Here is a 13322-nt window from a genome sequence, read left to right as displayed (position 1 = left end):
TAGCCATGCCTGTATGTGCGCATGCGTTTGGTTAACCATTCCTGCTTATGTCTACTGTTGGCTGAGGTTTCATCTTTTTTATTACCAGTAGATTATTACATTGTTGAGCAGCTTTTAAAGGACCTAATCAGCTGTTCATCCACCCATCCATCACCCTTTATCCATCACCACTGTTTAACGGGCACACGGTTGGGGTAATCTTAGGGGGGTGGGGTACGCTTGGGGGCACTCCCAACAACCATGTCTAGAAGCTGCTCACCGAATACAGGACGTCTGGGCTCATCTAGCTCCCAGGACCTAGAGACAGGAGACACGGCCTCGTTTGCAGACCTTAAATGTGCCCGTATACCTCAAATGACATCTGCACAAAACGAAATGGAACACATCGGTGAGAACGATCTGTCGCATACATAAAACGACACCACCAGCAACTTCCCTCCGTGTCACGCCACAACTCTAGAGGGGGGAGCCGACCCGCAAACGGAGTGCAAATAAACGTACTGTGGCGAGTCGTTTTAATAAAGGAACAGGCAGCTCGTTTAAATTGGAAGCTGCTCTCCTTATTTACAGCCATTTTTGGTTTAATACTAGCAGCGACACAGACCAGGAAGCCAACAAACTAATCACGGTTACAATCTAATGAAACACATGCATTCCATGGCAAATTTTACATGGTTACAATACCAGTCAGAAGTTTTTGCACGCCACTTAAGACTTTTCCATTCCATTTCATAAACTGCAGATTTTTTATTCCTGTTAAGCACTGGAAAGTTGAGTGAACAACTATCAATGAAAATGTAAGTAAAAAAAAAAATCCCTTATAACACAGAAAGAGTATGTAGCAGTGCATGTCTGACATCCTATTCACTGGTTGTGTGGTGATGGCAGAGTCAAATTCTAGGCTGTGCTGGATTACAGGATTATTAAAGGGGCAACGTGTGGCTCAGTGGGCTAAGCCTGTGTGTCTGTAATCAGAAGGTCACCGGTTTAAACCCAGCCTCAGCACGTTTGCGGGTCCTTGAGTAAGGCCCTTAACCCCCAGCTCCTGGGGTGCTGGAGTACATAGCTGCCCTTCACAGACGGCTTCATCTACAAAGAGGAAGATGAGGGAGGTGTAAAAGACAATTGATAAAAAGTATCTATAAATATACTAGTTGCAGAGCAGTAATTAATGTTCCTTGTAGAAACAATCACTGGACTCTTCTCTGCTGTTAACTACTAGAGGAGGTTACTTTGATTAATCAAAGTTATGACATTTTCTTACTAACAAAGGTACTCAAATGGTGAACATACTACAAATTTGTTAACAAAGAATATTGAGTGCATTTTTAGTAATATTAAGTGAGTAGCATGCAAATGTAGAAAATCTCAGTGCATGCAAAAACATGACTAGTAGTGCACGAAATTTACTATTAACAGAAATACATGAAAACGCACATTATTTTACACCCTTTAAAGTGCAGTGCAGTGCAAAGCATGCTGGGAGCTGCTTGATTAGTCCTGCTGACCAGCCCCATGGCATCACATTTATACCAGGCGATCGTGGACAGCGGCTGTGAGCAGGACAAACGAAAAAGTTTGCCTTGGTGATCCTGAGTCGAAACGGCGATCACCGTGGTGATTAGCGCTCATATAATCTCGTATTGCTAAAACGGCGTCAATTTCGTCTGGAGTGTTGAGCCACCTTACGGCCTTGAGCTGGCCGTTTGCAGAGCTGATCCCCTGAAGGCCACCAGCTAATCTGTAACGCGGTGTGCCACAGAGGGGGCGTGTCCGCGGTTAGTCATTTACGCTTTATTTCCACATTGCCGTCTCCAAGACGACGAATGATTTCTGAGCGTTCTTTTTAAACAGGGGGGTCGGTCACCGAGGACAGAGAGCGGCTGTAAAATAGGATGGTTCTGTGACCCCCCTCCCAGCAACACTTCCCCTCTCCTGGAGGCACATTGGACAGCATGTCGCGTGAGAAGGACACCGCAGGGAGAAAGGCAAAGAAACGAACAGGAATGGGGCAAACAGGTTCCTCCCCTGGCTGCCATGGAGAGAGCCCCCCCCCCCCAGCCAATCCCACACAAAAGGCCCTCAGTGCCTCAGCTCCGGCTCCTCGCTGACACATGGTGAGATGCGTGCTGAATGGACCAGGAGAAATTTCACTGCCAGTCTTACTCACCGCCATGACCCCTATTAAATTGTTACGAGGCTTGATCAATGCCTGCAGCACTAAGAAAAAAAAAAAAAAACACGAAACGGCATGAAGACAATGCACTGGAAACGGGGGGGGGGGGGGGCGAACGAGCGGATGTGTGTCAGCCAGCGGCTCCCAGGGCCACAGGCCAGAGGCTTACAGCCCATTGATGCCGCTGACCCACCGTCTGCAGCTGAACCTCGTTAGGCCCCTAACAACTCAGGGAGTGTTGCAGCGCTGTGTCTCGCCAAAACCGCCCCCTCACGTCTTACCGACATGAGTCCTGCGTCTGTCCGGCAGGGCGGGTCTGGTTTGATGCCGCTCCTGAGCAACGGGTGCATCTCTAAGACATTCCCAGTGTGGAGTTAGGTCTGAATCCAAGGAAGGGTCATGGAGACCCCAATTTTGGAGAGTCCCTTTGCAAGGGCATGAGGTTACTCCAAGGATTTAAGAAGGTAAATAGTCAGAACAAGTTGTGGTTTCAATATAACGAATGCCGAAAGTTTCCTGACATTCGCTGTAGTGTCGATATGTTACCCAGCACCCAGGATTCTGCTGCTCTTAGCCAGAGCGAAGTAAACAGTAAGACCAAGACCACGAGGCTCTGAACTTGTCAGAAGGCCTCTCAGAAATCTAATTTCCAGAGTCATTAATTTCCCCTTCCGGTCGGTCTTGGGGGGCCAAAAATGAATCATAATTATTGTTTTAATGTCACAAAACCACATTGTATTAGGAAAAAGGAAGGAGTCCAAAGCAAAAGAGGCGATGTTTCGTGGAGCCTTTTTCCACTAAGCTGTCACAGGATAACACAGCTTTAAATGTGCTTATATACCAAAATGATCTGGAAGAGATCCATACAATTCCGATAACATTATTCCAACACTATACTAGCTTGAACATGACATCGGAAGGATATCAGATGTTCCAAATTGTACTTTCCCTGTCAAAGAGATCCTTTCCAAAACCGAACCGCAGCTGAGGGTAACTCGCTGAAGGCATCATAGTACCTTTAGAGTAAGTGCTCTGTGTTCCATTGGATAAAAAGGAGGTGGATGGGCAGGTGATCCATACGAAGCCTCACCTTCGTCTTCCCCAGCTGCCACTCCTTCTTGGCGCTGTCATGTGACATCAGCAGATCTGTGCACTTCTTTTTGTTGTCGCCCGTCGCTGGCTTCATCCAGATGATCTTATACCTGGTGGGGGGGGGGGGGGGCAGCACAGACAATTTGGCATTCCCACATGAAGCACGAAGCAGGCAGCTTCGATGTTCAGTGTAGCTGTCCACATGCATAAATAACGAACCAGTGACCGTGTGGTGGTTTTGGGGGAAACGCCACAGTCTCTCACCTGCCGAAGAAATCCTTAAAGGTGCGGCGCACCGGGAATCCAGCGCGACGGATCTTCACCGTTTCCAACATCCCAGAATACCGCAGCTGATTCAGAACCACTTCCGGGTCAAATTTATTTGGGTTCTAAAGCGGAAACCAGATAATTTTACACAAATTGACTAGAAAAATCCAACAGATATCTGTACGATTAGCACATGTACTGCAAGAGACGCACTGCATTATTAAGGCTTAATGGAGGTTCAACCAAATGGGTGCAGGACTCCATGTTAAAGAGCCTTTTTGTTTGGGTGAACTGCTGTATCATGAAGAGAGACTTTAACATCCTACAAAGAGGTCGCATCAGATCAGATCAGTGAAAAGGCATAGTAAAGGGGGCATTAAGACGATTCCAAGGGCCCCTCAGTGACAGGGGCCCTAAACAATTTAGAGCATTGGTCTGGGTTGGGAGCCCAATATGATGCTTTCCTGGGGGCCAAAGTCTCTGACTGTGCTACTTCCAAAGATCACAAGTGTGGCTGAAAGCCCATCCCATCAGAATTAATCACCCGGTGTGTGTGCGTTTGTGTGTGTGTGAGTGGGTGTGTGTGTGTGTGTGTCTCTGTGGTCCAGGTACCAAATGTCCCAGTGTCTGATACCACAGTGCCCTGAGGTGGGTAACATTTCAGATGAGGCTATTCTCAGCTCCGTGGGGGTCGGCGGGACGGGGGGTGGTGACGGGGGGGTGGTGATGGGGGTGATGACGGGGGGGTGGCTGGGCAGCACAGCTGGGTAGCGACACAGAAGGATGAGTCTCATTCCCAGGGATTAACGCCAGTCTGGCGTGCCGAAGGTCTGCGGGTGACGGCAGAAACCGGAGCCCCCCATTTAAGGTCGAGGTCCAGGACCCAAACACCCAGCGCTGGAGCACCATGCTGAGAGACAACGTGTGAGGGGGCTGTTACACAGGCAGCACTGAGCTAATGAGCCTCATTGTTTCCTTTAATTGGATTTGTTTAATTAGTGTTTGGTAGGTCCAGTGATTCAGTCTGTAGAATGGAGCAGTAAAGTCCCAACTACACTGCAGTCATTGTTTAACTGTTAATGCCTGTGTGTGTGTGTGTTTGTGTGTGTGTGAAAGGAACCCAGACCAGGAATCTCTACCTAGTCAAGCCACAGTCTGCCTTAAAGCCGCAAGCCTGGATGCTGGTGTGTTTTTAAGGCAGTCCTGCGCACATTTGCCAAACTTTTCACAAATGACAAATGCTGTCTACTTCACATAAGAGTTCGGTTCGCTCTGGACAAATGCACTCGGCATGCAAAGTGGAGTCCCAGCCTGAGAGAAATACCGTAATTTTGTTAACGTCCTGTCGCCCACGCAAACTCTGAGCCGCATGAATGTGTCACAGAATGGGACGACGTGCACAAAAGACGGCGACGGACATCAGCGCCGGGCCAGAGGGTTGCGGGAGGGGCTTATGAGACTGTGTCCGTGTCGCTTGTGTGTTATCTTAACATTCCCCCCCCGCAGCTCTGAGGGCAAAACGCTGGCTTTTCTGCGGCAGCAGCGGGCAGCCATGACCTCCGAACTGCAGTGCAGGCGGCAGGAATGTGGTGGAAATCAGGCCGCACGGGGGTGGAGGGGAGCGGGGGCACAAAGAGGTTCCTTTCACGGAATCTGGAACATTCTGTCCTTCCCAGCATTATTGCGGCCTTTTTGGAAATGGGATAAAATACAGCCTCTCGATGTTTCTCTGCGCCCTGGGCCACAATCCTTTCTCTTCACAAAGGCAGTGCTTCAGAGATCGGGGGAGCATCACCGGGGGGCCTCATCTTTAAAAATTAAACTCACTGGACAGGACGCCAGTCCATCGCAGGGCACATGCACTCACACATAAACAATCACACACTATGAGTAAATTAGTGACGCCAGTTCACCTAATTGCACGTTTTTGGTACATTGCCTCCACAAGACGGGGAGATCATACAAACTCCAGAGATCCGAGGTGAGAGAGGAACCACCAACCCTGCATGTGTGAGATCACCGTGCCGCCTCACATGCCCAATTTGTATTTCATTAAAATGGTCCAAGCAGCCAGAGATGCTTGAGGGCCTCTTATTGACTGATTACACCCACCTTCTCCATGTTGGGTTTGATGCAGCGGACAAAGAAGGGGTTGGAGGCACTGAGGGTCCCCATCAGGGAGTGCAGGGAATCCTGGGAAACAAACAACAGAGTCAAGTGTCGCTGGCGGCACGCAGAGTCAGGGTACGAGCTTTACATTTGGAGAGCTGGATGCCGCCCCCCACCCTCCCGAGGCAGCTAGAGGGCGGGGGGGGGGGGGGGGTGTAGCGGCCTGACACTCAGCCCCAGACCGCCTGTCACCAGCTCCCTTTATCCTGGTACGCCTGGCCCTGGGGGCAGCTCCGGGGGATTATGGGAAGCAGGACGGGGTGTTGAGCCGAGTCCTTCACACGGCAGCGAGAGAGATGCAGCCCCCAGAAAGCAGGCAGGCACACGAGGAGGATAGCTTGGAGTGCACTGTCCCACCCCCACCGTGTAATCAATCGCTCTCTGATCCACGACAGCCTCTGAAGTCCAAACGAACGATTCGGCTGATCTAGCAGAGACCAGTTAAGCTCCAACTGCTGCGAAGGCTGCAGCATTCAGGCTGTTTCTCGGTATCAAGGCAAAGCTGAATATTTTTCCCGGCAGAGGAACGTAGAAATTAGGCTTTCAACCATGTGCCGCCTGGGACTCTCAGGCAGGTTCAGCCCACATCTGTGTACTTAATTACTTCCATTTAGGTTTAACCCGACAGCGATTGACTGCACATGGTACATCCCACCCATTACGGGTTTCAATCCCGCGAAGTGTACCGGGGCATGCCTTCCCACAATCCTCTGCAGCACTCACCCTGAACTGGGAGCTGACGGTTGGCTTGCGCCTGGCGGTTCCCATCTTCAGAGTCTCATCGGCGTTTCGGCTGCCAACTCGCTCAAAGAGGTCATAGATAAAGTCCAGCCTGAAAGACACAAGTGCAGGTTCACAAGAACACGCACACACGTGCATGTTTTACGTGATGGTGGGGGGGGGGGGGGTTCAGAGAGGACAGAGGGACTCACCTACTGTCCTTCAGCATAGTTAAGATGTCATCCCTGAAGGTGTCCCTGTTCTTCTCCAGGATCCCACGCGCATCATACAGGACCTGTCCAGGGGATGGGGGGGGGGGGGGGGGGCTAGTTTATCATCGCCACTCACCAGCACAGCAAATGTTGCACTGACTCAGTCCTTCCCTGAGCCAAACCAGCTCAGTGTCAGGTGGAGATCAGCTCTATGCTACAGTATGGGCTCCCTGGACACGGGCAAAGGTTCTTCATGCTGCGTGTTTTCAGCTGGCTTGAATTCAGCAATGGAAGCAGCTGAACCTTCTGAGACGTCACCATGACATCAGCTGTCTCATCACAGACTCTGGCACACAGCTTTCACAGGGTAAGATCAACTCCATTATTACTGCCAGAGGTGGGAAGTTCAGGTCCGGAAAGTACAAATCCAGACCAAAGTTTTGTTTCAACCAACCAGTTGAGTACCCTGTGACTGTGACTCTTTATTCTCAACCGATTGGTTGAAATAAAATCTTGGTCTGGATTTATACTTTCTGACCCTGACCCTCTGGTTACTGCGATGCAGGCTTTCAGACTCATACTTTTCAGCTCTAGCTCTCCTAGTGTTCTCCAGGGTCAACCCTGTGGGGGACTTCGCAGAGGCCTCTGTGGGTCAAGACCGGTTTACTGGACTGTGAAGAATCAACTGGATGACTGGCCTGTTAACTGTAACTCTGTGGCCAGGAGGAGAGTGGAGGGCAGATGTGATATACAGTAGGTGTTTCTGCGTGTGGGAGAACACCAAGCTACTCGGCTGCAGATGAAAGCAATCATTAACGACCCCCACCGACTTCTAAAGCTCGCTGCTGCTAATTAAAAGCACGGTCGGCTGTGGCCCGCCGTGCGTGGAATGACTGATCCGGCACCAGCTGGAACAAGGAAGTGTCCAGTGAGACAAAGAGCTTGTTAATCTAGCGCTGGGGTCACTGGCTGTGGGGTGTAGGGGACAGTGACATTTATACCCTGACAAGGTTAATCGCAGGTGTACTGGCTATATTCTAACAGTACTCAGTATATTCTAACAGTACTCAGTATATTCTGACAGTACTCAGTATGTTCTGACAGTACTCAGTATGTTCTGACAGTACTCAGTATATTCTAACAGTACTCAGTATACTCTAACAGTATCAGTATGTTCTAACAGTATCAGTATATTCTAACAGTACTCAGTATACTCTAACAGTATCAGTATGTTCTGACAGTACTCAGTATATTCTGACAGTACTCAGTATGTTCTCATTGTATTCAGTTCACACTGGCTGGGGGAGCCTTGGCCCTCAGGGTCCATCGCACACACATAGATCCACTCTATGTCGCTGAGCTCATCCAGCTTAAAGACTGTGAGCATGAGACTGGAGGTCACACAGGGTCACCTTCAGAACACAGAACACAGATCTTCACGAATAAGGACATTCCTGGCAGCTTCAGGGACCCCTGAAGAGGTGAATGAGGCATTTCATCACACCGCAGACGTCTTGTCCTCTGCTGACCTTTAATTTCTTGTCTCCTTTACGTAGCAGGTGAGTGGGCGATGCTCCAGGTGGTGTCAAGTGCCCCATCCCTGTTTCCGGGCCCCTGCTCCCCGCTCCTGCTCCCAGGCCCCAGCTCCCTGCCCCTGTTTCCGGGCCCCTGCTCCCCGCTCCTGCTCCCTGCCCCTGTTTCCGGGCCCCTGCTCCCCATTCCTGCTCCCAAGCCCCTGCCCCTGTTTCCGGGCCCCTGCTCCCCGCTCCTGCTCCCTGCCCCTGTTTCCGGGCCCCTGCTCCCCATTCCAGCTCCCAAGCCCCTGCCCCTGTTTCCGGGCCCCTGCTCCCCACTCCTGCTCCCAGGCCCCAGCTCCCTGCCCCTGTTTCCGGGCCCCTGCTCCCTGCTCCTGCTCCCTGCCCCTGTTTCCGGGCCCCTGCTCCCTGCTCCTGCTCCCTGCCCCTGTTTCCGGGCCCCTGCTCCCCGCTCCTGCTCCCAGGCCCCAGCTCCCTGCCCCTGTTTCCGGGCCCCTGCTCCCTGCCCCTGTTTCCGGGCCCCTGCTCCCCGCCCTCTGAAGTGACCCTGAGGCCTAGTGACCCCACAGGAGCTCCACCTGCCCCCCTTCCCAGCAGTGGGCGAGAGCAGGGATCAGTTACAGGTGCTCTCCTATCACCGACGTGGGAACAATGCTCAGGAAACCAATGCCTGTGTGCGTGTCAGTGACTCACCACCATTAACGGGTTCGAGGGACCATCCACATAACAGAGCAGTGACTCAGCCCTGTCTGTGGCCCCGCACTCCCACCCCTGCTGTCTGCAGCTGCCCTCTGGTCACTGCCCCCCGTTCCTCATCCCGGCCGATGTGACCAGGTCGTATCAAATCTCCCCTCCTACTCTGTCTGGACGTCTGCCGAGCTAAAATTTCATTCTGAGCTGTGTCTGCGACTCCCCACCGAGGGCCTTGCTGCACTGATAGGATGGAGGGTCACGTTACCAAGCAAAGGCAGCTTTCCAGTCCTTCAGGATGAGCACCACACAGCACGCTAGGCTAAGCCATCAAAGAAAAGGCAACATCATCTGTATCTTTTGTTATTACGATTTGGTGCTAAATAATGTTTAGGTGCAAATAATGCTGATTCCTGGTGTCCATGCACAGCATTTCTCCAGAACATTCTGTCTTCAGGTTTCCTGATGGCTTCTTCATTGTAATCGAGTCCATCCACCTAATTGTGGCCAACTGGGTCGTCTCATAATATGCCCAAAATAATACAGCTTCAACCGCGTCATTTGTGATAATGTAATAAAAGTATTAGATATTTATAGACTAATACACTGAGATTAACAGGTACTGAGTGGAAGACCAGAATACAGTTAAACACACTTACCTCTCCAGCGTAGTGTTTGATGCCAAACTGGTGATCCGTCACTCTGGGCTTGACATAGTAGGGGTTAGTCTGCAAAGACATCGAACACACTGCCTCACACAGAAGTACATACAGACTGCCGCCATTTTGTGCTGGGATGCTCAGAGGTACGGTGCAGTGCGGCCTCACTGCTGACAGCACTGCAGGCTGGGTCACGGCCTGTTTACATCACGCACCTCATGTATCAGCCCGGCCCTTTATATCTAACGTATCTCCTGTGCCCCCCACCTTTGCAATCATGGTACAATTTGCAAAAAGGGGGAGGTGGTAACTGACTGAATTGGGGATGGTGCGAAAGAAAAGAAATGATTACAAAAACAGCTCAGGGCAGAAGCCTTAACTGCTATCCAGGCTAAGGCTCACGGTAAGGGTCATGCTAAGAAAAATACTAAGGCTCACACTAAGGCTAAGGCTCACGCTAACGGGCAACCCAAAGCTCACGCTAACAGCTAATGGTCATGCTAAGGCTCACACTAACAGTTATACTAATGGTCATGCTAAGGCTCACGCTAACGGGCAACCCAAAGCTCACGCTAACAGCTACGCTAATGATCATGCTAAAGCTCAGGCTAAAGGTCACATATGTCAACTTGGTGCCTTCATCTCTCTGTAGGTGTTGCATGGACACTGCTCTTGAACAGAGGGGAAGGAGCATAGGGTGTCTCATGGTGTATCTGTGTGCCAGCAGCGGGGGGGGCGGGGGGCGTAGGCTGGGCACCAAACAGCTGCTCCGTGTGGCGCAAGAGATTCACTCAGGGGCTCATGAGGAAAAAACCCACCTGAGACTAAACCTAACATAATTTGTGACGTGTTCATGATGTGTGTGTCCTGCTTTATGGCGTGTTCATGACGTGTGTGTCCTGCTTTATGGCGTGTTCATGACGTGTGTGTCCTGCTTTATGGCGTGTCCATGACGTGTGTGTCCTGCTTTATGGCGTGTCCATGACGTGTGTGTCCTGCTTTATGGCGTGTCCATGACGTGTGTGTCCTGCTTTATGGCGTGTCCATGATATGTGCGTCGGCCCCTGGGTTTCGCTGCCCGCACTGTGTGCCGCGTTCACACAGACTTACAGCATGCCGGCTATGCAGCTTCTCCAACAGCGTGTAGTCGGTTCCTTTGGGGAAGCGACTCTCCTCGTTGATCAGAGCCAGCATGCCCAGTTTCTGAAGGCCAAAGCAGAGATACAGGAGCCTGGATCACCACCAGCCACATAAACAGAGCAGAGCGACATGCAGGTCATCCAAGGTCGCCTGTCATTCATCTGATCTCTTGTGAATTCCTGTCTGCATCTCCATGTTAGTACTATGGTTGGTGCTACAGTCAGAGCTGGTTCAAGATGCCCAGACTATTACCTTCTCTATGAGGTCCAGACACTCTGCATTGTCCATCCAGTCTATGGCATCCCAATGGATCCCCTCCCTGTTTCGGGGAAGTATGAGAGTCCTTTGCTTAGATGAGGTGACGCGCACATATGCACAAGATGCACATGCCAACACACACTGCACAGTTGCACACGCAAGAGTGCAATTACACACGCAACCACATACAGGGTCATGCCCAAAACATAATCACCGCACGCACTCGCACGCACACGCACCCACGGCGCCCCCGCTACCGACACACACATGCACAGACGCACAGACAATGGGGAAGGTTCACAAGGCCGGTCTTGTTTCGCAATTCATGTGACTAAATGAGCCGTGACCAGCTTGCTAGGGGTTCAAGCAAGCAGACTCAAAAGACAAGAAAACAACTGTCTGGAAAAGAAATGTCCCATTCAGGCTGAGGCTCCATGCTCCGGGGCAAACCCCCGGGGAGGGGGGGGCTCCCATCTCCTCACCCCCCAGTGCATTAGAGCCCTGGGGGTCACGCCCTGACCCGTGCGGACACACCGCAGGAACGCTTCAGTTCAGACCGTCACATATCTAGTCCTTCAGTGGACTTCAGAAAATGTCACAGCGCAAACAGTACAAAACAGCAGGCTTTTCGTTTTCTTGTTCAATACAAGGAAACTCCAGTCACATCGAAAATGCAGGTCTAACCGATGTAAAAACAGGAAGTAAAATTCACTCCCGATATGGTGGCCGTGGGCCTACCTGTTGTATTCCAGTTGCTCCAAGGAGAAGATGTGCTTGTTGAAGTACTCCTGCAACTTCTCATTGGCATAGTTGATGTTGAATTGCTCAAAGCGGTTCACCTACAATGGGGTAGCAGATTCGGGACCTTACAGGTGCTGGTTTTCTATACTCTACAGTATAGAGTACTGCTTATTTCTATACTCTACAGTATAGAGTACTGCTTATTTCTATACTCTACAGTATAGAGTACTGCTTATTTCTATACTCTACAGGGCTCACAGAAAGTCTTGGGGCGCTTGCTTAATTCTGTAAAAATGTTACATATTTATTGCACTCCACTGACAAGTAATGTTTAACATATCTGCACATATATTCCGCACAGACATTTTCTTTTTATTGTCGTAATTTTTTTGACTGACTCATTCAGTTCTGTTCTTGCCATTTTGCCATTAATTGCAGCTGTAGTCACTGACTCCCAAAGGGACATTAAACATTATTGCGAAGGCGTTACTAATTAAAATGCAGGCAATGACGCTGCGTGTCCATGAACTTTTTAACTCAGAACAGCTCTTTAAGAACTATTACTTGGATATTGATGCATTAGTACTTGAAATGAAAGTTTTACTTAAAACTACTGATTGTTTCTGTATTTTTTTTTAAACAAATAAAGTAATGATTTTGTTATAAAACCAATATATTGGCAATATTTTTATTGAGTTAAGCCAATGTCCCAAGACTGTTTATGAGCATTGTAAATCTGTAAATCTTTACATTATCTACGGTCTCAGTAGATGGTTTCCCAGAAGACCACCAAAACAAATCATTTTAAGCTTATTTCAAAGCTCATCAGCTGTAATATCTTCTCAGTTCATAACTTTGTTCCCAGATGAAGATCCACACCTTGAAGTTCTCAAAGCCAAAGATGTCCAGGATTCCAATGGACTTGAAGTTGTCCTTCCCCCTGATCTTCTGATTGATCTTCATGATGATCCAGGAGAAGCATTGGGAGTATAGCGCCATGGCGACAGAGTCGCGTGAGTCCACAGCCTGCCAATCACAAGAGTGTGGCTGGAATTAGGCAGATAAACCAGGTGTGTGCCTGTACCATGACCCCCCCCCTCGCTGCACCCTCTGATGTTTACTTAGTGTACGGTATCAGTGTCCCACCCGCCCGTCGCTCTGGGTGCTGTAAGATTGTGCCGCTATGAGAGGGATGTTTTAGAACAGGAGGAGAGGCTGGGAGATGCAATGGACAGGAGTCAACCTTCAGCGCTTTGTCAAGGACGACAGCCTGATTGTAACTTTGCAAAGATAAAATACAGATTAGTTAAAAATGCATTTATGGTGACAGGAAATGGCCGTCGGACTCGAGAGATTCAGGCCATTGTTACTGGGAAGGAGGAAGTAGAATAAAGCTGCAGAGTCATTCAGAGCACAGGGCATTGTGTGCTGGGTTTGCGTGGCCTTAGGCGCCTGAGGAGAGGCTGGGGGGGATGCCTGCCTGTCCCCAGGCTGAGTCAGAGCATAGGGCATTGTGTGCTGGGTTTGCGTGGCCTTAGGCGCCTGAGGAGAGGCTGGGGGGGATGCCTGCCTGTCCCCAGGCTGAGTCAGAGCACAGGGCATTGTGTGCTGGGTTTGCGTGGCCTCAGGAGCTTGAGGAGAGGCTGGGGGGGATGCCTGCCTG

The 13322-nt window shown here is 50.3% G+C and overlaps 1 protein-coding gene across 2 annotated transcripts in view; it reads right to left on the bottom strand.

The window, feature by feature from the left end:
- LOC111858366 (unconventional myosin-X-like) overlaps positions 1-13322 on the bottom strand; it is a 74941-nt gene that overhangs the window by 19431 nt on the left and 42188 nt on the right. For both annotated transcript variants that reach the window (XM_023840108.2, XM_072700229.1), the window contains 10 exons: positions 12539-12685; positions 11657-11757; positions 10913-10979; positions 10631-10723; positions 9521-9589; positions 6637-6719; positions 6428-6536; positions 5648-5728; positions 3533-3657; positions 3267-3378 (listed from right to left, as the gene is read on the bottom strand). In XM_023840108.2, coding sequence (XP_023695876.2) covers positions 3267-3378; positions 3533-3657; positions 5648-5728; positions 6428-6536; positions 6637-6719; positions 9521-9589; positions 10631-10723; positions 10913-10979; positions 11657-11757; positions 12539-12685 — 987 coding nt within the window. The remainder of the gene's footprint in view (positions 1-3266; positions 3379-3532; positions 3658-5647; positions 5729-6427; positions 6537-6636; positions 6720-9520; positions 9590-10630; positions 10724-10912; positions 10980-11656; positions 11758-12538; positions 12686-13322) is intronic.

This window comes from Paramormyrops kingsleyae, chromosome 16 (genome assembly GCF_048594095.1).
Source record: "Paramormyrops kingsleyae isolate MSU_618 chromosome 16, PKINGS_0.4, whole genome shotgun sequence".
Lineage (NCBI taxonomy): Eukaryota > Metazoa > Chordata > Actinopteri > Osteoglossiformes > Mormyridae > Paramormyrops > Paramormyrops kingsleyae.
Note: the sequence above shows the minus strand (reverse complement) of the source record. Positions and strands in the feature narration are given on the sequence as shown.